This window comes from Colletotrichum destructivum, chromosome 3, assembly GCF_034447905.1.
Source record: "Colletotrichum destructivum chromosome 3, complete sequence".
In the NCBI taxonomy this organism is placed as follows: Eukaryota; Fungi; Ascomycota; class Sordariomycetes; order Glomerellales; family Glomerellaceae; genus Colletotrichum; species Colletotrichum destructivum.
This window is the reverse complement of record NC_085898.1, coordinates 5034178-5054525: the sequence shown is the minus strand read 5'-3', so window position 1 is coordinate 5054525 and position 20348 is coordinate 5034178. Positions and strand designations below refer to the sequence as shown.

The window sequence follows — 20348 nt, the reverse complement described above, 5'->3', positions numbered from 1 at the left end:
AAGGCCTTGTAGCAACACAATTCTCGTAACCCGTCGTCTCTTCTATGTGCACCTCGCTTGAATCTGTTCCCCCATTTATGAGCCGGAATTCTCTACGAGATAAGCAGACCTCCCTTCTTTGTCACCAGTCACCCGCGGACCGCGTCGATGTCGATCTCGGGGGCCTCCCTGCGCCTCATCACCAGCCTCGCCGTCTCGTCCGCGGACCACGCGAGCCCCCACTCCTGCCACCGGTGCTCGTACCCGGGCGTCAGCCGCCAGTCGAACTTCATCAGCAGGTGCGCCAGCGCGATCTTGAGCTCGTTGCTGGCGAAGAAGCGGCCTGGGCACGCGTGCTTGCCGTGCCCGAAGCCGAGCTGCGCGGGCGACGTGCTGACGAGATGCGCCTGGCCGTCGAGGCCCGGGTCGCCGCGCATCCGCGCGAAGCGGCGGCCGTCAAAGGTCTCCGGGTCCGGGTACACGGCCGGGTCGTGCATCTTGCCGATGTCGCCGACGCAGCTCTCGCCCTTTTGTAGCTGGAGCCCGTTGGGAAGGGTGACGGGGCGGGTGGCGACGCGGTTCATGACAGCTGCAATCGCATGGTTAGAGAAAGGAATAGAAAAATGCAAATGAATAAAATGATCAAATATGGCGTGGATTCCGGGGGGGGGGGTCCGTTCTTACCAGACGTGATGGGCTTGAGTCTCTGGGACTCCTTCAGGACGCTGTCCATGAGCTTCATGTTGAATAGGGCCGTCTTCTTCCAGCCGTCGGCACTCAGCACCTCGACGATCTCCTGTCGCAACGCACCAAATAGCTCCGGGTGTTCGGCGATGCGCAGCATGGTCTCGACGAGCAGGTCCGTGGTCGTGTGGATCGCGACGAGCGACAGACCCAGTTGCGCGCCGACGACGTTGTACTCGCGACCCCGGCTCTCTTCCTCGAACCAGTCGATGCCGTCGTTGAAGGTCGGCGCCGGCTCGCCGCTCTCGTGGGCCTGACGGCGCACCTCCTTCCGCCTCTCGAGGACGGGCTCGATGATCTTCTTTGACTCGGAGACTTGCCGGCGGAGCGTCTTGCACTGCGGAATGAACCGGTGGGCCACCGGCCGGAGCCAGGAGGGGTAAGGGCGCAGAATCTCGGCGCTGAGGAAGGCGTTTATGGTATAGGACTTTGTGATGGCGAGCCAGTCCTCGTTGCGGCACACCTCGGCCCCGAGGAAGACGCGCGACGAAAGGCGGGAGATGAGGTCGAGGATGTCGTTCTTGATGTTGAACTCCCGCCATTCTGCGAAGTCCGAGTGTGTCAGTTTCTTCTTGTCTCGGACTCGGCCGTTGTGGATTTGTGCAAGATGGTCCGGTGTTGTAAGTTACGATTACGTACCATTGGGTGATCCGAAAATGTGGTCGACGGCGAACTTTGCTTCGGCGGACAGAGGCTCGGTAATCTGATCTGCGATACAATCAAAAGAGTCAGCAAAACAAAGGTTGTGGTTCCCGTTGGGTCCCCCCCCCCCCTTTTTTTTTCCCCCGCCAGTTGATCGCCGCAGCATTTTAGGGGGAACGTACTCAACAACTTTGTGATGCGCTTCTTGATGACAAGCTGGAACAGCTCGTCGGGCCTGGTCCCCGCGGCGAAACCCTCGAAGCCGGGCAGCTGGGGGTGGAAATTGTTGGCAAAGGCTTCCTGGAAGCTGAGCCCCGGTTCGTTGCGGATGTCGTGGACGAACTCAGAGGGGAGGACGACCGTCTCGCCCACGTCCGTCATGAGCCGGTACGGCTGGCCGGGGAACTGCGTCCTCCCGCTCTCCAAGATCCTGCGGGCGTTGATCAGGAAGTCTAGCTTCTGGCCCCTGCTGAAGAAGTCGAACGTGGCCCGCGGGTTGATGTGGGGGAGTTTCCGGGAGGGCCTGCGCATCTGGGGCAACGTGAGGAACACGCTGACGAGGATGGCGCCGAGGCATAGTGATGTCCAGAGGTCCGTCTTCCTGAATAACGGAGACTCGACCCAGGAGCTGAGGATGTGCTTCGGAGGGGCTATCACCTCCATGCTGGATGGTTATCTTGAGAAATGAAAGAAGTCTTGTTGGGGGGTGGGAGAGAGGAGGATGAAAAAATCTGAAGTGTTCTGTGTAAGAGACATATGGGAAGAAAAAAGGGATAAAGCAACCATTATTTATATAGCCGTTTAACGAGGGATACACCAGGGAACCCAGAAAGAGGAGAAATGCTGAGGATTCCGGTTTGAACCGGCCCCAGTCTCTCACTATAGACGGATAAGCCCTTTCCTTGGTCCGTCGACATTGAGGTTGTTTCTAGTTTTGCCCATCGCCAAGCAACCTGCGACTTTAGAGGCTGCTTGTCCGGCAGTCGTCCTTGGTAAACTCTGTACAGCTCGTCGCTTTCGCAAAAGACCCGCACGAATTCCCGGCAACTAACCATCCCCAGCGAATTAGCGATGCTACAACCGACAACTTACACCCGTTTGACTGCTCGCGTCATGCAGATCTCCCCATTAGCCTCGGGAACCGACAACTGCCCGATTGTGGGACCGCGGCGGGCCGTGTGGATCCCCAGGAATTTGGGATAGTCTTTGATGCCCCGGGGCGATGGTGTCCCTTGAAAAGCCAAAGACCACCACACCCCGCGCGGTACTGGCCATGCCATCGATGCTTGTTAAGGACTGGATGGGACAGAAGTGCTGATGAAGTGCGGGCGTGCGGGCTTGGCGTCCATGTCCCACCGGCTCGCACATTTTCTTTTCCCCAACGACCGAGACGATGTCAGGATGAGCCCCGGCGCGCTGCCGTGTCAATTTGGTCGTGACGGGAGGACGTAGTTCGGCCGTTGCGGACGAAGAACGAGATTTGATTCGTCGATGTCTGCGTCTGCCACACACGCTCTGGACGAGTTTTGGGATGCGTAGCAAGCAAAACAAGCAACGCTGTAACATGGTTCACTTCTCACCCACCAGATGACCTGCCATCTTAACTGACTTTTAGGGCGCTGGAATTTGGACGATTTGCGTCCCTGAGATGCGACCACCAGACAAACTTGCTACTTGCTCATTGGCTGATGGCTTTCTTATTACCGTGAATAATGTCGGTTTTGATCCCCACGTTGCCCATCTCAGCACAAGCAGCATCGGAAGCCGGTCGGTCGTCTAACACGCTCAACTCACTCCTTACGGATTACTCAGCAGTTGCGTTTCGCTCTTGACGGACCGCCTTCTTTGCCGTCCAAATCAAAGCATCATAGACTCGGGAATTACATTATTGGACGTCGAGAACCTGATTCGGGGAATAGAGAATGGTTGCTATACCTTGTATCTGTCTGATCAAGAAGGGAATGTGTTGGTTGCTAAAATCAGACCAAGGAGTTACAGTTCTACAGACAGTGTTGCTGTCAACTGGGAGACTAGTGGACTGCCTATGCAGAAAATAGATAATCCCTATCCTAACTAGCTGTTAACATCTAACCCAACTCCGCAACTTAATCCAAATCCTAAACCAACTCCGAAAGACCGAAAGGGGATATTTTGGCCGGAGGTCAAGGCGACCTAAGATGCAGATTGCATTCTGGACATTGCTCTTAAAGGATCCAAGTCCGCCTAGCTTCTGGCTGGTACGTGGTAGTGATGGATCGTGTGTGTCCGGCCTTGCTTCGTCAACCTTTTGCATTCTGACAAAATTCAGCTTGCGTATATAGTCTCGCTGTTCAATCATCGAGAGATTCGTGACTATTTGAAGACTACGTCTGCCAAGTTTACCGAATGCGCAAGTTTCATTACAACTCTACGAGATCGAGGGCCAGACCTCAAGGCATCTATAACCGAGGACAGCAATAATACCTTTCAAAAGTGAATGCGTTGAAGCCGGTCGACTCGTATCGTCATGGTTCTCTCGATCTAAGCAAAGTTCAAATTAGACTCTAGGTATCTCGTGGTTCAAAGGAAAACCTATCACGGCGGAATTGACAAAAGTGTACGCCGATCTCTTGAGGACCGTTATCAACGAGACAAGTTCGCCACCCCCGCGCACTACAAGCAGTTGATCTTTCAAGAGCACGACAGTTCTATGAAAAGAAGATTGGAAACCCCCACGCACGCCTCTTCTATCACGAAAAATTCTCCTGTCTGAACCATGAGACTGCAAACAGTTGCCACCGGCACGCTGGCCTCCCTGTCCCTTTTTCGTAAGGAGTCCCTTTTTCGTATTTCGTAAAGAGTTCGCTCTGGGGGCCGTCAGGCGCCACGCCAATCTGTCGAAACGGTGTGCTTTGGGAGCCGCCCAAGTTCAAACAACGTAGGTACCAACGGCATCAAGAATTCGGCCTGGAGAGGAGGTCCGGCAATAGCTCCTACACCATCCTCACCGAGTCACCCTACACGACACCCTTCAGAACGACATCTGCGTCCTCGCCCCGGACGTCGCCGCAGGACCATACTACTGACCCCGGGCCGCGACCCCAAGACTGACTTCGGCGAGCTCCTTGGGTCCCTAAATCTCATCGGCTTCGGGACAGACACGATTGACCTCCACATGGGACGACACGACTTGGCTTCGCGGCATGTGGCCTTAGCACGACGAAGGGATCCTCGAGACGAAGACCATCTCCCCCAGCTTGTACAATCAGCGCAACATGCGCATCCACGCTGAAAGTACGCACCAACTTGGCTTCGATCGTGCTGTTGTACAACGATCTAACGGTTCGCGACCAGTCTTCACCGACTGGGTCCCCCACGCCAACGGCACGGCCAAGACCGAAGCCTTCGACTTCGCTGGCCAGCTGCACTTCGACGAGACCGTCTCGCAGGAAAATACGGCGCTAGAGCCGTATGTCGGCTACACCGAGATTAACCGCACGACCAACGACGTCAACTCGGTCTTCTCGTCTGGCCTGGCGAACGGCTACAACCCGACCATCAATATTGTTCCCTTGGATGGTGAGGATAATATCACCAATGACATGGTCGGATACATCACTATCGGCATCAACACCGAGAGCAGCCCCTTTCTGAGTGGGTCTGAGACTCGAGGAAGAGGCGGTGGCGGTGGTGCTGGCGCTGCCCCGAGTGGGAGCCAAAGCGCTTATCCCTGTGGCGACACCCCCTCGGCGATGATTTAAAGAGCAAGGAGCACATTGAAAGAGAATTCAGGTCGCTTTTCTCCACTCCACAGTTGTGCTGGCCTCACAACATGGTCACACCTGTGACACGAGTCGCCTGCAGTCTGTTTAGTGAACATCGCAACTGACTTTGGGGGGGGTTCATCCTGTTTCAACTTTTCATTCTTTTTTGTCTTTTCTTTGCCATCTAGTTCTTCAACTGCTATTAGGGATGAAAACAAAGCGTTCCTTCATCAAGCTTTTACCCTGCAGTATGAGAACAGGAACCTGACTGCAGCAACTCGTTATCAGCCCTGCCCTTCTGATGGAAACTGACTAGCGTAAGCCGCATCAGATCTTCTCGGTTTCGCGGCCTAGACTGTAGCGGATCTTCCCCCAGAGAAGCTTGTCCTCGACGATCGTTATGTCGTACCCTAGGACAACCATGTACTGGCTCGCAAACCGCTAAATCGCGCGTTCCTCACATCCAACGGGACAGGAGAGCACAGCTTGCAGCTTTTCGGCAATCACCGGCAGGGGAATCATCTCAAGTGCCCAACCCATGGGCAAGCGTAGAAATCATTTACACGAAGGCAATTTCACCAAAGGTTTGAGCGAGATATGCTGATGCAGGCTTGCTGCAAAACTATATAACTGCTATCCGGCCTCCCAATGCTCTCTCAGTCTTTTACAAACCACAAGCCTCAACAAATCAAGACCAAACAGTCTCTTTCCACTCTTTTTCCCCAACCGAAGCACTCGATTCACCAGCCAAAATGAAGGTCGCAACTGTTCTCGTCACTATCGTCTCCCTCGCCAGCACCGCCTTCGCAAATGGCTGTTTTTACTGCGCCCAGAGAACGGGAGGCGTAGTTGTAAGCAGTCCCCCGTCCCCCTAAGTATATGTCACAAACATGCTGACTTGGCGAAGTGCACCACTTTTGGCTCTGGCGCTGCCAGCCACGGTTGCGGCTGGTGCTGTGACACTGTCAACGAGTGTATCACCCTGGTTGACAATGGAGTCTGCAAATAAGCGAGCAGACGAGCAACTTTGACGGAGAAGAAAAAAGGGAAAACAAAATTGTTAGTTACGAGGCAACTGCGTGGGAGGCTTGGATTTGAAATCACGCGAAGGCCCCTAGAGACAGGAGTCATTGGCCAACTCGAATCTTCTCATAGTTCAATTGTCGAGATTTAATTGCCCTACCAACGGCTTCGCATGACATTTGTGCATGCATGCCATCAAATGAACCCTTGTGGTAGACAATCAAGCCTCTAAACTGTAGGAAAGATAAAAAAATAAATAAAGGCTCATTCGAGTTCCAGGAGCACTTCTTGAGAGCTCCCCTCCACAATCCCTTGAGAACATAATTCTTCGACAGCAGCAAACTGGCAGTTGTAGGCCATGTTGACGCCGTGAAATTCTAGTGGCCCCAACAGATCCCGTAACCCTCCCGTGTTGTATCAGCAACTTTCGTGCGCCAACGCATTCTTTGACCTCACTTCCTTGTTTAAGGGGCAACGTCTTTTTGAGATGGAGAGAAATGCTTCGGAAAAATGTTCGCGGGTGTCCAGAGATAAAAACCTCTCTACTGACTCGACTGACTCGACTGCAACAGGCAACAGGCAACAGGCAACACTTTGTAGTGCCGACCCTCCTCGGCGCTGCAAAGTTCTCGGTAAGAAAAGATGAGAACTAAGCACTGTTGTATCCATAAATCTCATTTCCCAGATGCCACAAAAGCTTCTCAATGTTCCGGGTTCAAAAATGGGGCTCAAAGATTAGTTTCTCTCGTTTTGATAGAAGAATGCTAGAGATGCCAAAACCTCCCCCGCTCATGATTGGCAGAATTCAGACAGACACATGACTCCGGACCCCTGAATTCTTTTACGAGACCTCTTGTCATCTTATCACTGTTGTCTTATGCCGCGCAATACTACCTGACGGGAAAGCTTCTTCAAGCTCCAGGAGATCTTCTTCCGAAAAGACTTTGTTCTCTCGCAAGCGCTCGAGGACAGTTCTCTGCGTCAACGCCAACGTCTCGGGATCCCCCGACTTGTTTTTCTTGGAATCCGGGCCGAACGACATGGTCTTCCTGTTGCCCCTCGCGTGCCATGCTATCCCGTGCTGGATCAGCACCTTGCACACGTCAAACGCGTTTCTCGGCCTGTTTTCTTCGTTGGAGGCGCACAGTCTCTCCAGGAAGTCCGAAAACGCACCGGATAGCTCCCGGTGGCGCTCGGAGACGAGGCCGTCCATGCCCAGCACCCCTTCAAGCGTTTCCAAGTCAATCATGCGTGACCATGAGATGCGCGCCCGATCCCCGACCTCGACGTGGCCTGACTCGTGCAGAAGCCAATAACAAAAATTCTCGCGAAAGAATCGGAACCTCCCATACCGATACACTCTTCGAAGCCATTCTTGTATCGCTACGCCTTTGAGTCTCCTGAGAGAATCGGCCGCAGTTTCGGAAGGACAGTTTTCAAGACTGTTCACGAGCATTTCCCATAGATAATCAGTTGAATCGTCAAATCGCAGGGCGGCGTTGCCTTGCAGGGTACACAGTAATATCAGCACACACTCTTCTATATGCTGTAGAGGTACCCTTCCCGAAAAGAATACGAAGGCGAGACACGATCTTCCAAGCAAGTGGCTCTCCGCCGGGAGGGTCGAGTGCCACTGCTTTCCTCTGGACCGCTGGAGAAACTCCACGACGGTACGATGGAGGAATCCCAATCTCAGATGGTAGGGTGATATTCCGCCTTCGACCTCCCAGGCCTGGACCAAGTCACGACACTGCGCCAGGATCTGGTCCTGCTTCGTTTTCACTGACGATTCCTCGAGGTCGCCGCGGAAAAACTGCATCTCTTGCCCTTGCGTTAGTCCAGATACATCGCGGAAGCCGATATACGTGTCCAAGGTCTTCGGCGCCAAGTCCCGCCGCCAAGCTATCAGAGATGGAATGAAGTTGTTCTGATTCCGTTCTTTGTGTTTTCGTTCCTTCTTGGACGGTTCGACCAGGTACTCCAGTGCCAGAAACAGAACCGTCGGCAGGGGCGAGTTGGCCAGCAGAAGCATCGAGAACACCAACGAGACGTTCTCTTTGTACACGTTCTCGATGGTGTCCAGCATGCGCTGAAAGTACTCGTCGAGGTCCGAGGGGAACTCGGAGAGACGCCTCTGCAGGATGCCGAGATCGTCGCTGTTGTCCAGGCCGCGCAGCAGTGACTTGACGGCGAGGAAGACCCAGAAGAAGACGCCTTCGGATTTTTCCGCAATGTCTCTGACGAGCTTCGCCGCCTCGTTCTCGTGGCGTTTCCTCAGGGTGTCGAAGAAACTATGCTGTTCTAGCGTGTCCCGGACGTAGCACGCCATGTCGTTGGCAGTGAGTTCGTGCATGCGGATCTGGCCCGAGACGTCTTTGAAGCCGTTGAGGAACACTGGCCACGGTCTGCTCGCGCAGCACACTTTAATGTAGGGAGACTCGGAGGTGGACCGTAGGAACCGCACCAAGTCGCCCTGATTGCCCTTGTACTCGTCGAGACCGTCCACGAACAACAGGATGCGGGCCGGGAGGGGCCGGATGTCCTTGAGGCGTACGAAAGCCTCCGAGAGCTCTTCGATGCTCCAAGTGTCCAGGCGTCTGAACGGGCTGGCGTATCGCGCCGGGCAGACCATGGAGGTGATCCCCGGACAGCTTACCAAAATCTGGAACAGCAGCGTGCGGAGGAGGCCTTCCTGGGATTTCTGGATCTCCGTGCCGACGGCCCAGAAGAAGTGGCTAGCGATGATGAGCGGTTCGGTCTTGGCCCAACCTTCCGCGAGGAGCATCGTCCGCTCGTGCCCGAGAAGAAACTTCATCAGGGTGGACTTCCCCGACCCGGGCTTCCCCGTGATCCAGAAGAGGCCGCTCGACTCGAGGAGCCAGGCCGAGAAGTCGACGGGGGATTCTTCGCTAAAGACCCATTCGAACGTGGTGCGATGGGCTTTGGGGACCTCGCTCTGCCGCTCTTTGATCTGCGCAAAGCGCAGGCTTGCCAGGATTGCGAGGACGGTGTCTTGATTCTTGGCCTCCTCTGACACGCGAGCCCAGGTCTCGGCGAACACTCTGAGGCCTTCGCTCGATGCCTCGGCAGCCGACTGGGACTCCACGGCGAGTTTCCTGAGGTCTTGGGCTAAGGCGTTCAGTCTCTTTTCCGTGGCGCGGTTCCACCCTTCCGATGCTTCCTCGAGAGAATGCAACGATCTAGACAGCGACAGGCGGTGGTCGCTACAGATATCTGTTAGTGGACAAACATTTTACAACGCTATATGATTGTAGAGTTAGGCTGTAGAGGTAAGCTGTAAAGGTAAGGCAAGCTTACTAGAGAAGAACCTGAAGTCGCTCAAATATGTGTGATTTAATCTCTGCTAGTCGTGCTTGGATCTCATCAATCTTGCCTTTCTTGAAGTGAGCAGCAACCGATGCTTTGAACTTTGCCCATTTCTGCATGCGGTGTCGTCTGCTGCTGTCCACGACCAAATATCGAAGCACCGACCTGAGCTCGTCGGCCGTATCAATGGACCGCTGAAGCATGCTCTTCATGGAAGGATCCAGCTTGACGTCCGCATCTTCCTTGAGGCGGCCAAAGCAAAGCTGGAGATCCTTGGCCATGGAGTCCAGGTCGGCGTTGCGCGACGCCCAGCCGTCGTCGTTGATGCTGCGGTACGTCTCGACGATGGATATGGTCGCCTTGAGCCCGAGCTCAAGAAACTGGACAATGTTGGCGGCGACGCCGAGCGCCGCCAGAGACTCGGCCATGTTTGGCGGGGCGGGACCACCCGAGGGTGCGAAGCAGTCAACCGATATAAGACTTCCCTTTGTTGTGACCTGAAGAAAGACCCGTAATCTCAGAGCCTCGTCCATATTGAAAGTGTGACGACAGATGCAGGCAGATGCGGTAAGCTGCAGATCACCTGATTCGTCTCACATAGGAATAGCTCCTCCAACTGCAGATTGCATGCCGCTAGTCCAATCAACGAAGGAGCCGACATGTCTTCTTTCAGCTGCTAGTCCTGAGGCATGTTATGTTATGCCTTACTATGTAGTCGAATATCCTAAACGGGCTACCGCTAAACAAGGCCCGCATTGCCCGTTTTATATTTTTCAGGCCATGATGGAAGTATTGAGCTGGCAGTAATCTTGACAGTCAAATACTACATGGGAGCCTTTCAAAGGTTACCGCACACGATGTCAGGCAGAAGTTGGAAAACTTGAGCGTTGAGACCTAGAGATAGACGTGTGATCAGAGCTCCTTTATACATAGACAAATGGAGGCGCATGGGACAGTCTGAGAACATTCTTAGGAATTGGCTTAGGGGTAAATCACAGTCCTTGTTCTCTTGTCAAACTTCATTACTCTGCGACCATTGGCTAGGGAAGGTGCCTTGAGTATAGTAGCATTGCGAGCAGCAACTTTGGAATGAGTTTACAGCATTCAAAAAGTAGCTGTTGTCTGTTTATTGCATTAGATGATGATTGAACTGTTGCCATTCGGTGACGAACTGGTGCTGGCTCGGGCCGGGTGGGGCCGGTGCTCGTCCGGGCTCGTCCGGTCCCAGCTTTCATAATCATCTACGTCGTCAAGAAATGCAGCAGTTTTCGACCATCAGAATCTATTTCAACATGGCAAAGCGTATGTCAGTGCTGTACTTGCCATTTACATGGCATATCACCAATTTGCATGTGACTGAACGGGTTTCCATCTTATTACTTTTCATCATTCATAGAGTCGTCTAACTATGGGCCGTCGACGGGCCGCTCTATGGGGTGCAGGGTGCCGCGTGGTATCATTTTTGATTTTTACAGAACAAACGCGCTCGCGCTTCAAAGCTTGCGGACGACCTTGTTGGTGGCCGCCTTCTCCTCCTCCTCGTCCCAGATGTTGATGTTCCAGCGGGGCTTGTAGGTGAAGGGGATGTTGTAGCGGCGGGGCTGCTTGCCGATCTCGTTGATGGCGGCGACGTCGTCGTCGGTGATCTTGACCTCCTGGAAGTTGGACTGGATGCGGCTCGGCGTGACGGACTTGGGGATGACGGAGTGGCCACCGGTCTGAGACCAGGCGAGGACGACCTGGGCGGGGGTGGCGTTGAGGCGCTCTGCGATCTTCTTGACGGTGTCGTTCTCGATGAGGAGGGGGAGACCGAAGCCGTTGTTGCCGAAGGCCTAGGTGTTGTTAGTCACTGATTTTAGAACAGAGAGGGGGTGTTGAGAGGAGTGTGAGACGTACAGAGTAGGCGGTGATGTGGATGTTCTTCTCCTTGGCGTACTTGATCAGAGTGTCGTTCTGCTGGAGGAGAGGGTGACGCTCAATCTGGTTGACGGCGGGGACAACGCCGGTGGCGTCAATGACGGTCTGGAGGTCCTCAACGGTGAAGTTGGAGACACCAATGTTCTTGACCTTGGACTTGGGGAGGTTGATCAGGGCTGGATGGAGTCAGCAAGGAACGCTCGATGGAGACAATTGACAGGATAACGAGTAATAGATGGTCTTACCCTTCCAGGTGTCAACGAGGGACACCTCCTGGTCGAGGTCAACCTCGTTCTCGCTGGCAAGGGGGAAAAGCTTGTCGCCGTCCTTCTTGAAGGCGACGGGCCAGTGGATGAGGTAGAGGTCGAGGTAGTCGAGCTCAAGCTCCTTGAGGGTCTCGTCGAGGGCAGCCTCAACGTTCTCGGGGCGGTGGTTGTTGTTCCACAGCTTGGAGGTGATCCAGATGTCCTCGCGCTTCAGGCCGGGGATCTCGGCGAGGGCCTTCTTGATGCCCTGGGCGACCTCGGGCTGGTTCTGGTAGATCTTGGCGAGGTCGAGGTGGCGGTAGCCGGCCTTGAGGGCCTCGTAGACACCGACGGAGACTTCACCGGGGGCGGACTGCCAGGTGCCGTATCCCAAAGTGCTGAAGGAGGGGGGGTTCAAGTCAGTTTGATTCCGTTAGAGGGCAGAGAAGAGAGGAGGCGGGGTAACGGGATCGACAAGGAGGGAGCTGTGATGGTAGTGACATACGGGATCTCGGCGCCGGTGTGGAGCTTGGCCTTGTTACCGAAAGACATGATTGCTGTGGTATGTGATGTGGTTGGTGTTGTGGTTGTTGTGGTTTTGTTGTAGTGAAGATTCTCTGGCGAGAGGAAAAGAGGAATTGAGGGGCGGGGAGGTTGTGTTTATAGGGAGAGGGGGGAATATCGTGAGACCCAGAGAAAAAGAAGCTTCTAGGTGGCCTCTTTCAAGCAGACGAGGGGGAGGAGGAGAAGCACTGTGAATGAGGGCAAATGAGGGGGAGGAGGGGCAGCTATTGCATCATCGTTTGTCAGTATGAGTTGCGCACCCTGATGGTGGCTCCCTTCGCGCTCACTAACGCTCACTACGCTCGCTAGAAGGCTCAACTCGTGTTCCCAGACATCCACCGTCGGACCCGCTCAAATGGAGTTTTATCGGAGCTTCGGTTCGGTCTGTCCAGTCGTTGCGTTGACTCGTTGCTGGGCGGCGGCGGCGGCGGGGTCATCACGACCCGCTTCCCCTCCTCACTCATTCCCCAAAGCCACACACACACACACGCCGTCACCACTGTTTGACCGAGGAGGCGTTGGGGTCCCCACGGGAGAATGGGGATTGGGGGAGAGGACCCGAGGTCGGCTTGCGGAGGAGGCCCCGCGGTAGGCTCGCTTACACCGTGGCAGCCGCTCCGGCCCGGCACCGAGAGCCGTGATGCCATGCCAGAGTTTGGAAGCGTCACCTCACTCGCTCGCTCACTCACTCACTCACTTGAGTCGCTCTATAGGAGCAGCTTATTTTGAAAAGTAAAATGATCCATACAGAGCGCCGTTTCATGCCCATCAACGATCTTCCATGACATTGACTGATGTGGTCATCTCGCAGCACAATCACGCCTTGCCAATCGGCAATGTCGTTTTCACCACGTCAAGTCGCGAGATGTCGTGCAGGCGCCACCTTGGGCAGGATAGAGAACGATGACGGGAATGGAGATCGCTATTGCGCATGGAAATCCCGCACGCACTCGATCTCGGCCCATCTTTGCGCCATCAGCCGACGGACCGAGTCCCACTAAGCTTGTTCAAAAGCGATCAAATTAGATCTTCGCTTTCTTGCCTCTCACCACCAAAGACTGAATCTGCCTTCACCTCATTCACTCATTCACTCACGCACTCTCTTTTTACTCACTCATCACTGAATTTTCAAGCACCACTCATTGGCAGCCAACACGCATCGTCACGATTAACGGCAAGTTAGTTTGAGAATCGACACTAATGACATGTCCCTATTTCCATGACAGCAGCTGGAGTCCGACCCTATGCTATGTCCAGTCCAATTGTAAAACGATCTTGTCTTTCGGCATGTTGCCAAGCTCGATGACAGCTGCATCCTCCTCAGACAGTCCCAGTACGTCGGAAGCACAATCTCGCATACATGCCAGGCCAAGTCCCGAACCCCGTGAGATGCACGCCGTTCCTGCGTCATCATTTACAATCATCCAATCACTCCTTTTGGTGAGACGCCTCAATCCCTCGCTTAGCCCGTCCGGCTCCCGATCATCAGGGGCGGACAAGACCGCGGCCCGCTGCAGTCCACTGCGGGGAAATGTGAATTTGGAGTGTCGAGGCCCCCCTGTTGCGGCCGACGGTTTCTCTTAAGCTGGGGGGTCTGCAAGCACATTCATTCTCATGGTCCTCGTCAAAGTGAGATGAGCTCTCCCGCCTTCACGGAAGATGCGTCAATGGAACGAGTCTCCGGTGATGACTGAGACAACAAAGTTCATCATGGCCAACCGCGCGGCTCACATGCCTGCAACTGCTGTCGACAGCAAACATGAACACTCACTCACAATCGCCGACATCGAAGCCAATCATGAACGTTCATTCTTGCCGCCGCCAAGCGCCGTTTGGCCTCTTGAACCGAGTTGAACACGAAGTACCGCCTTTGAAGCAAATAACACGTCCCCTTCAAATGCTCCTACACAAAAGAAGCTCTGCGCCTGGCGGTACAGTAAGTAAACGAACGAAAGAAAACAAGGTTTTGCGGATAAAAGACTGCGGCACGTGTGTTTTGACTTTGACTTCCATGTCTCACCTCTCGAAACGCCGCTCCAGCGCCACGGGCGTGGCGCCCGTCTCTTGACACCTAACCATTTTCCCTTGAGCCATACATACATACACTCATACACTTCGCAACGCGTCGAGGATTACTACAGTACCACCACCCGGCAGGCGACGAACTCGGGGGGCTCACGCATTGGACGACAGCGTCACAGCTCACGATACGTCCTTGTCGCTTCACAGTCCTTACGATTTCCGGCCCTGTTTGCCCGACCAGACGACCATAATCACCCAATCAATCAATCACCTATCCATCAACCTTAACTGACACATGAAGCGGAGCTAAGCCGTTGCGTCCATCCATCTCCCTTGGACAGATAGACACTTCATCCATCACGAGCTGTCATCCATCGCGGGTCGGGAACCACGATATATCATCCGTCACACCCCCTTCCTTCTCACATCGCCCGCCATGGGGGGGTCGTTGTACCGCTGGACGCGGGTGCGAACTCTCGTCCTAACCTTCATCATCATCGTCTGCCTCGTCTACATCCTCGACGCGACATGGCTTCACCCGCGCACCGAGACGGCCATGCTGGAGCGCCACATGAACGCCGCCAACAACGCCGCCCCGCCGCCGCCGCCGGTGTCGCCCAAGTCGAGCTTCGACTGGTCCGCCGTCAAGTTTAAGTACCCGCCCCAGACGCCGCTGACCCCGGTCCCGGCCGGCGGCAAAGGATCCTCTTCCCTGCCGCGGGTGCAACACCGGTTCCCGTCCGAGTCCGCCTCGGCCGCCCGGCTCCGCGAGGCCCGCCGCCGCGAGGTCCGGCAGCTGTTCCGCAAGTGCTGGGCGAGCTACCGCGAGTTCGCCTGGATGAAGGACGCGCTCAACCCCATCTCGGCCACGGCCAAGGACCAGTTCTCCGGCTGGGCCGCCACCCTCGTCGACTCGCTCGACACGCTCTGGATCATGGGCCTCCGGGCCGAGTTCGACGAGGCCGTCGCCGCCGTCGCGTCCATCGACTTCGGCGCCTCGTCCTCGGAGCGCGTCAACACCTTCGAGACCAACATCCGCTACCTCGGCGGCCTCATGGCCGCTTACGACCTCAGCCGCCGGCCCGTCCTCCTCGCCAAGGCCGTCGAGCTCGGCGACATGCTCTACGGCGCCTTCAACACCGAGCACCGCATGCCCGTCGACTTCATCAACTTCAACGACGCCAAGACCGGCAACGGCCTCGTCGTCGAGGGCTCCGTCGTCTCCGCCTCCCCCGGCACCCTGTCGCTCGAGATGACGCGCCTGTCCCAGCTCACGGGCGACCCCAAGTACTACGACGCCGCCGCCAAGGTCATGGACCTCTTCCACGACGGCCAGCAGAAGACGAAGCTGCCCGGCATGTGGCCCATGTTCGTCTCCATGAGCAACCGCGACGTCACCTCGGGCTCGACCTTCACCATCGCCGGCTGCGCCGACTCGCTCTACGAGTACCTCCCCAAGATGCTCGCCCTCCTCGACGGCCACGAGCCCAAGTACCGGGACATGACGGAGAACTTTTTACGCGCGGCCAACGAGTCGCTCTTCTTCCGCCCCATGCTGCCCGGCGGTGAGAACGTGCTCATCTCGGGCAACGTCGACGTCGACGGCGCCGGCAACAAGGTCCTCGACCCGGAGAGCGAACACCTCGCTTGCTTCATCGGCGGCGCCTACGCCCTCGCCGGCCGCCTTCTGGGCCGGGAGGAGTGGGTGGCCGTCGGTGCCCGCCTGACGCTCGGGTGCTACTACGCTTACCAGGCCATGCCGACGGGCATGATGCCGGAGCGATTCAACATGGTCGCCTGCGCGCGGCGGGACGACTGCCCGTGGGACGAGGCCCAGTGGGAGGCCGGCAAGAAGCTGCGGCCCGAGTACAAGGAGCACCTCCCCAAGGGCTTCACGACGGCCAAGGACGCGCGGTACATCCTCCGGCCAGAGGCCATCGAGAGCGTCTTCGTGCTGTACCGCGTCACGGGCGAGCGCGGCTTCCAGGAGGCGGCGTGGGAGATGTGGAAGGCCGTCAGCAACGGCACACTCGTCGAGCTGGGGAACGCCGCCGTCCTCGACGTCACGCAGAAGCAGGACCCCCTGCCCAAGGAGGACTACATGGAGGTTAGTCTATTTTTACCCGCTTCTCCCTTCCCCTCTTCCTCTTTCTCTCTCCCCCCTCTCTCTCTTTCTCCCCCTCTCCCTCTTCCTCTGTCTCTGTCTTTATCTCTCTTTCTCCTTCTCTGTTTGTCTGTCTGTCTGCCTGCCTGACCCTCGCTCTCTGGTTTCGGGTGTGTCCTTTTTGGTCGAGCGGAGACCTGTTTCTAAATAGGGAGATTGAGACGGAAGAAAAGTTGGCTAACATTGCACGTCAACCCATTTAGAGTTTCTGGCTGGCGGAGACGCTGAAGTATTTCTACCTGGTCTTCTCACCGCCCGACCTAATCAGCCTCGATGACTACGTACTCAACACCGAGGCACATCCCTTCCGGAGGCACGGTTGAAAAGGGGGGAGAGGGGAGGGGGAGGGGGTTTGAATAACTTGGGTTTTCGAGCATCGGAACGGGACTGCTCCGTGCCCCTTTGTGTGGTTGGGACCTTTTCTTGCCTGTAGCCTGTTCTGATTTGCCTGAGCGGCATGATAGACCACCGGTGGCTAAACATGAGACTGGGTTTTTTGAAATCGGATGCCCGGGGGAGATATGGGGGGGGGGGGGGGGGGGGCTAAGGGGCGATAGAAGAGATGAACACAACCGGCGACTAATGTGATTTTGAGGGGTTTCTTTTCCGGCTTTTCTTTCTGCTCTCGCCTTGGACAGCATGACATCAGAGCGTCGGGCATTGAGGCCGACTGGACGATCTCCACCGCGTGCGATATAGGACGGTGAGGTAGGGAAACCAACTGATGATTATGGAGAATGCCCTGGTGACTTTTCCGGGTTGCCACTCCGGTCATGGTCGCCGTTGAGTTGCGAGGCAGGTATCAAGGGAGGCTTCTTACGATGAAAAGAGGTCCTCTTGGGACTCTTGACACTGCGTCATGCCTAGCGGCAGTCGCTTGTCACGAGCTCAAGGGCTATGACGGGGTTCTTTTGCCGCTCTGAGAAGCAGCCACCTCCCCCCCCCCCCCGATATTTCGGTATATACTAAGACGAGGGATATACGTACAAAAGAGGTAGGGTACTAGGAACAACCTCGAAGTTAAAAAAGGACCGCCTTGGTCATTGGCCCAGCAGAGAATGGCAGGTAACTAAAAAAGGCTGCGTGATATGCGTGAGACGAGGACTCTGCGGTGGGGGCCTGGGGCCGCGAGCTGCGGGCGTGTGGTATATTGCTCTTTTGTGGAGGGGAATCTCTTGGAACTGTGCTTGGGAGCGATCAGGAGAAGCTTGTTTTGAAAGTGAGCCGACTGTGTATTACTTACACAGGGCCGCAGAGGGAACCATGTCCGTACCTCCCGACGCGGCACAAAGTTAACGTTTTCCGCCCAGGAGTCAGCCAAGTGAGTGTAGATTGCAAGTGGCATCATCAGTAGGCACGGGCTGAGTTGGGTAGAACGTGTGAAATGAACACCCCATGCCTGCCCATAGGGGTATGATTTTAACTTGTTAAAGCCCATAAGCCAGCCCGACTCTAGGCTGACACGATGCTTCGCCATATCCCGGCGAGTCGGATTCCGCCTCGTCTACGGGCCTTCTTTTTCGCTCTCGTTCCCGTTGACCACGTTCAGTCCGTCGACCCGAGAGTCGGACAACGCCAACTAGAACAACTATTGCAAGCATCTTTTCTATAAGAACTGCCGTTTACCTGAACGGCATGTACAACAACGCGAATCCGGCTCGGTTCTTGTGGTAAGCATGCAACCTCCCAGCTCCACGTGAGGCTTGTCGAGGCGCAATCTATTATCTAGTATATAGTAAGACACCCATGTCAAGACCCTGTCCCCTCCCCCCCTCGTAGCCGATACGACATGAGTCGCGGTCAAAACCAAGGCCCGGGGGAGAACAAGAGCCCGCCTGTAGCCTATTAGACGAATCCCTTGATAGGGCTTGTACAGGCCCGCCCCGTTAGAGTTTGTGCCCAAAATCTAGAACAGGCAAAGACTCACGCGACACTTTGCCAACTTCTACAAGCATACAAGTAGAGAACGACCCCCCCGCCCCCCCTAGTCGAACGGCTCTTCCTTGAAGACGGCGGCATGGTTGATATAAGCCTAGTCGACCCTGTCTAACTAGTCGAACCCTGCACTCTCCCAACATGACCATCGACCGCCAAGAGTGGGTTGAAACACCTCATCGCCAAGAGCACTGATCAAGCTCATATACTCGATGGCTTTTAATAGCCCAAGACGCTAAACATGCGTACGCGCCAAGACCGCGCTGATGCTGCGGACATCGGACATTACGCCGCTACCAAACTCTCTCTATGCATCTCTCTCTCTCTCTCCCTGTCATTCACACACACACTTTCCCTCTCCTGTCTGTGCAACTCCGTCTCTCACATATTCTCTCTACTCTACTCTCTACTCCGCTCGCCGTGTCACCGGACTAGCCGTACCGTGGGCAGCAACGAGAACGGGCCGTCAGGCGCACAACGAGGCCGCCCCCGCCCCCTCCAATACTAGAGCACACCACGCTCCCTGAGGGATATATTTCTCAACAAGGGCGTGATCATTCATGATTAGGATAGCTCCGCAGGCAGGCGCTGGAAATAGCATCCCCCTTGCAACCGTCTCGAGCAGTTCCAAGCCTTTTGAAATGTTGAGTGGGGGGCGGGGGGCGAGAATGAGGAAGAGAGAGAGAGAGAGATTGAGAGAGAGGCAGTGCCTAACCCGATGAATCGCTGGGAAGACCCCCATGCTTGGCTATTGTTTCCAAAGTTGCCCATATCCAAAACCGGGTTTCTCTCCATCCTTTGAGGGTGTTGCGTTGACTCTTCAATCGAGTATAAGGAGCAGGTGATCATCCCGCCTTTTTTCCTACCACTCTTGCTGTCATCCCATCACCAAACCTCATCCCGCACATCCACAACCAACACTCGTCTTCCCCTATCACATCATCCAATCTCTACCGTCTTATAATACAGACAGATACATCGATAGACTCCCGGGCTTTACACAAGTAACTTAAACTCTCTCTCCCCCTCCGAAAACAAACCCCCCTCAACCCGCCATAATGCGTGCCGCCTTCGCCATCGTCACCGTCCTCGCCGCCACCGTCTCGGCCTTCTTCGACGGTCCCTGCGTCGACACCGAGTGCGGTTCACCCGACAGACCCGCGCTCAACTGCGAGCAGGATGGCATGGTCTGCGTGCCCTTCCCCAAAATCTCCATCGAGGAGCGCCTTGGCTGCGCCTGCAGCATCGCGTAGACGCGTACACAACAACACACACACATACACATAACATGCCCCTTTTTCATTCGATCATTGGAGGGGGGCAAACAGTGATTGCAAACATCATGGCTTCCTCCGGTACGTCGAGAAGTATTGCCGGATACCCCCTCGCCTTCCCGTGCGTCGAGGACGTCCAAACCCAAACAAAAGCCAAAAAAAAAAAAAGTACATATGGCTGACTCGATGCACACACCCCCCATAGATCAGCATCTGATTTCTATCTTGAGACACGGCGTTCTTCTATTTTCCGGCTCGAAGGAAACCCACTTTCAAGACGTTTTACATTGGCGGGCAGGGCGCATGGGGCATGCGGGAGATGAACACCACATTTAAGAGAGATGGCAAAAGATATGGCAAAAGATCATGGGGACGGTATCATGACAATGACCGAGTCACATAGCAAGAGGGAGGATGTATTGCTGGAACGGGACTTCTTCCATTGCCTAGCCAAGTTTGATATCCAATGCCTCAACAAAATACAACATGACGTTTGAACTGAGCCAGCCGATTCCCTTTAACCCTTCTTCATATCCGCCCCCTCCCCCAAATCTAGATGCTCTCGATGCCGCATAACATGCCAAGAACCATGACTCCTGCACTGCCCACAGACGGCCACCAACCAGACACGCCCATCGGACACGAATCAAGCCCCATTTGAAGCTCTCCCGCAACCAAGCATTTCGGTCTGCTCCATCCCCCTCCCCCCCCGGTTTTCCCCCTTCATTACGTCTTCTTCCTCCATACCAAGACTACCAAGACCACCCAA

At 55.3% G+C, this 20348-nt stretch overlaps 8 protein-coding genes across 8 annotated transcripts; 5 read left to right on the top strand and 3 right to left on the bottom strand.

The window, feature by feature from the left end:
- Positions 1–128: 128 nt before the first annotated feature.
- Positions 129–2028, bottom strand: CDEST_05648 (Putative cytochrome P450; the record flags this gene model as incomplete). The annotated part of the gene is made up of 4 exons (XM_062921807.1): positions 129–568; positions 664–1266; positions 1363–1431; positions 1548–2028. The coding sequence occupies 4 exons, from the start codon at positions 2026–2028 to the stop codon at positions 129–131; spliced, it is 1593 nt and encodes a 530-aa protein (XP_062777858.1).
- A 1514-nt stretch (positions 2029–3542) lies between these two features.
- CDEST_05647 (uncharacterized protein) lies at positions 3543–3841 on the top strand (the record flags this gene model as incomplete). Its single annotated transcript, XM_062921806.1, has 2 exons — positions 3543–3602; positions 3674–3841. 2 exons carry the CDS (start codon positions 3543–3545, stop codon positions 3839–3841), a joined length of 228 nt encoding a protein of 75 aa, XP_062777857.1.
- Positions 3842–4619: 778 nt separating this feature from the next.
- On the top strand, positions 4620–5105 carry CDEST_05646 (uncharacterized protein; the record flags this gene model as incomplete). The annotated part of the gene is made up of 1 exon (XM_062921805.1): positions 4620–5105. The coding sequence occupies one exon, from the start codon at positions 4620–4622 to the stop codon at positions 5103–5105; it is 486 nt and encodes a 161-aa protein (XP_062777856.1).
- A 60-nt stretch (positions 5106–5165) lies between these two features.
- On the top strand, positions 5166–6357 carry CDEST_05645 (uncharacterized protein). The gene is made up of 2 exons (XM_062921804.1): positions 5166–5959; positions 6016–6357. Exons 1-2 carry the CDS (start codon positions 5861–5863, stop codon positions 6115–6117), a joined length of 201 nt encoding a protein of 66 aa, XP_062777855.1. The 5' UTR covers positions 5166–5860; the 3' UTR covers positions 6118–6357.
- Positions 6358–6987: 630 nt separating this feature from the next.
- CDEST_05644 (Putative P-loop containing nucleoside triphosphate hydrolase) lies at positions 6988–9886 on the bottom strand (the record flags this gene model as incomplete). Its single annotated transcript, XM_062921803.1, has 2 exons — positions 6988–9355; positions 9450–9886. The coding sequence occupies 2 exons, from the start codon at positions 9884–9886 to the stop codon at positions 6988–6990; spliced, it is 2805 nt and encodes a 934-aa protein (XP_062777854.1).
- Positions 9887–10895: 1009 nt separating this feature from the next.
- Positions 10896–12315, bottom strand: CDEST_05643 (Putative aldo-keto reductase, NADP-dependent oxidoreductase domain-containing protein). The gene is made up of 4 exons (XM_062921802.1): positions 12126–12315; positions 11621–12018; positions 11355–11551; positions 10896–11290 (listed from the first exon to the last, which is right to left on the bottom strand). The coding sequence occupies exons 1-4, from the start codon at positions 12170–12172 to the stop codon at positions 10952–10954; spliced, it is 981 nt and encodes a 326-aa protein (XP_062777853.1). The 5' UTR covers positions 12173–12315; the 3' UTR covers positions 10896–10951.
- A 1242-nt stretch (positions 12316–13557) lies between these two features.
- Positions 13558–16883, top strand: CDEST_05642 (Putative glycoside hydrolase family 47, six-hairpin glycosidase-like superfamily). Its single transcript, XM_062921801.1, has 2 exons — positions 13558–16313; positions 16574–16883. Exons 1-2 carry the CDS (start codon positions 14643–14645, stop codon positions 16691–16693), a joined length of 1791 nt encoding a protein of 596 aa, XP_062777852.1. The 5' UTR covers positions 13558–14642; the 3' UTR covers positions 16694–16883.
- Positions 16884–19040: 2157 nt separating this feature from the next.
- On the top strand, positions 19041–20082 carry CDEST_05641 (uncharacterized protein). Its single transcript, XM_062921800.1, has 2 exons — positions 19041–19660; positions 19785–20082. The coding sequence occupies exon 1, from the start codon at positions 19364–19366 to the stop codon at positions 19556–19558; it is 195 nt and encodes a 64-aa protein (XP_062777851.1). The 5' UTR covers positions 19041–19363; the 3' UTR covers positions 19559–19660; positions 19785–20082.
- The last annotated feature ends 266 nt before the right edge of the window (positions 20083–20348 follow it).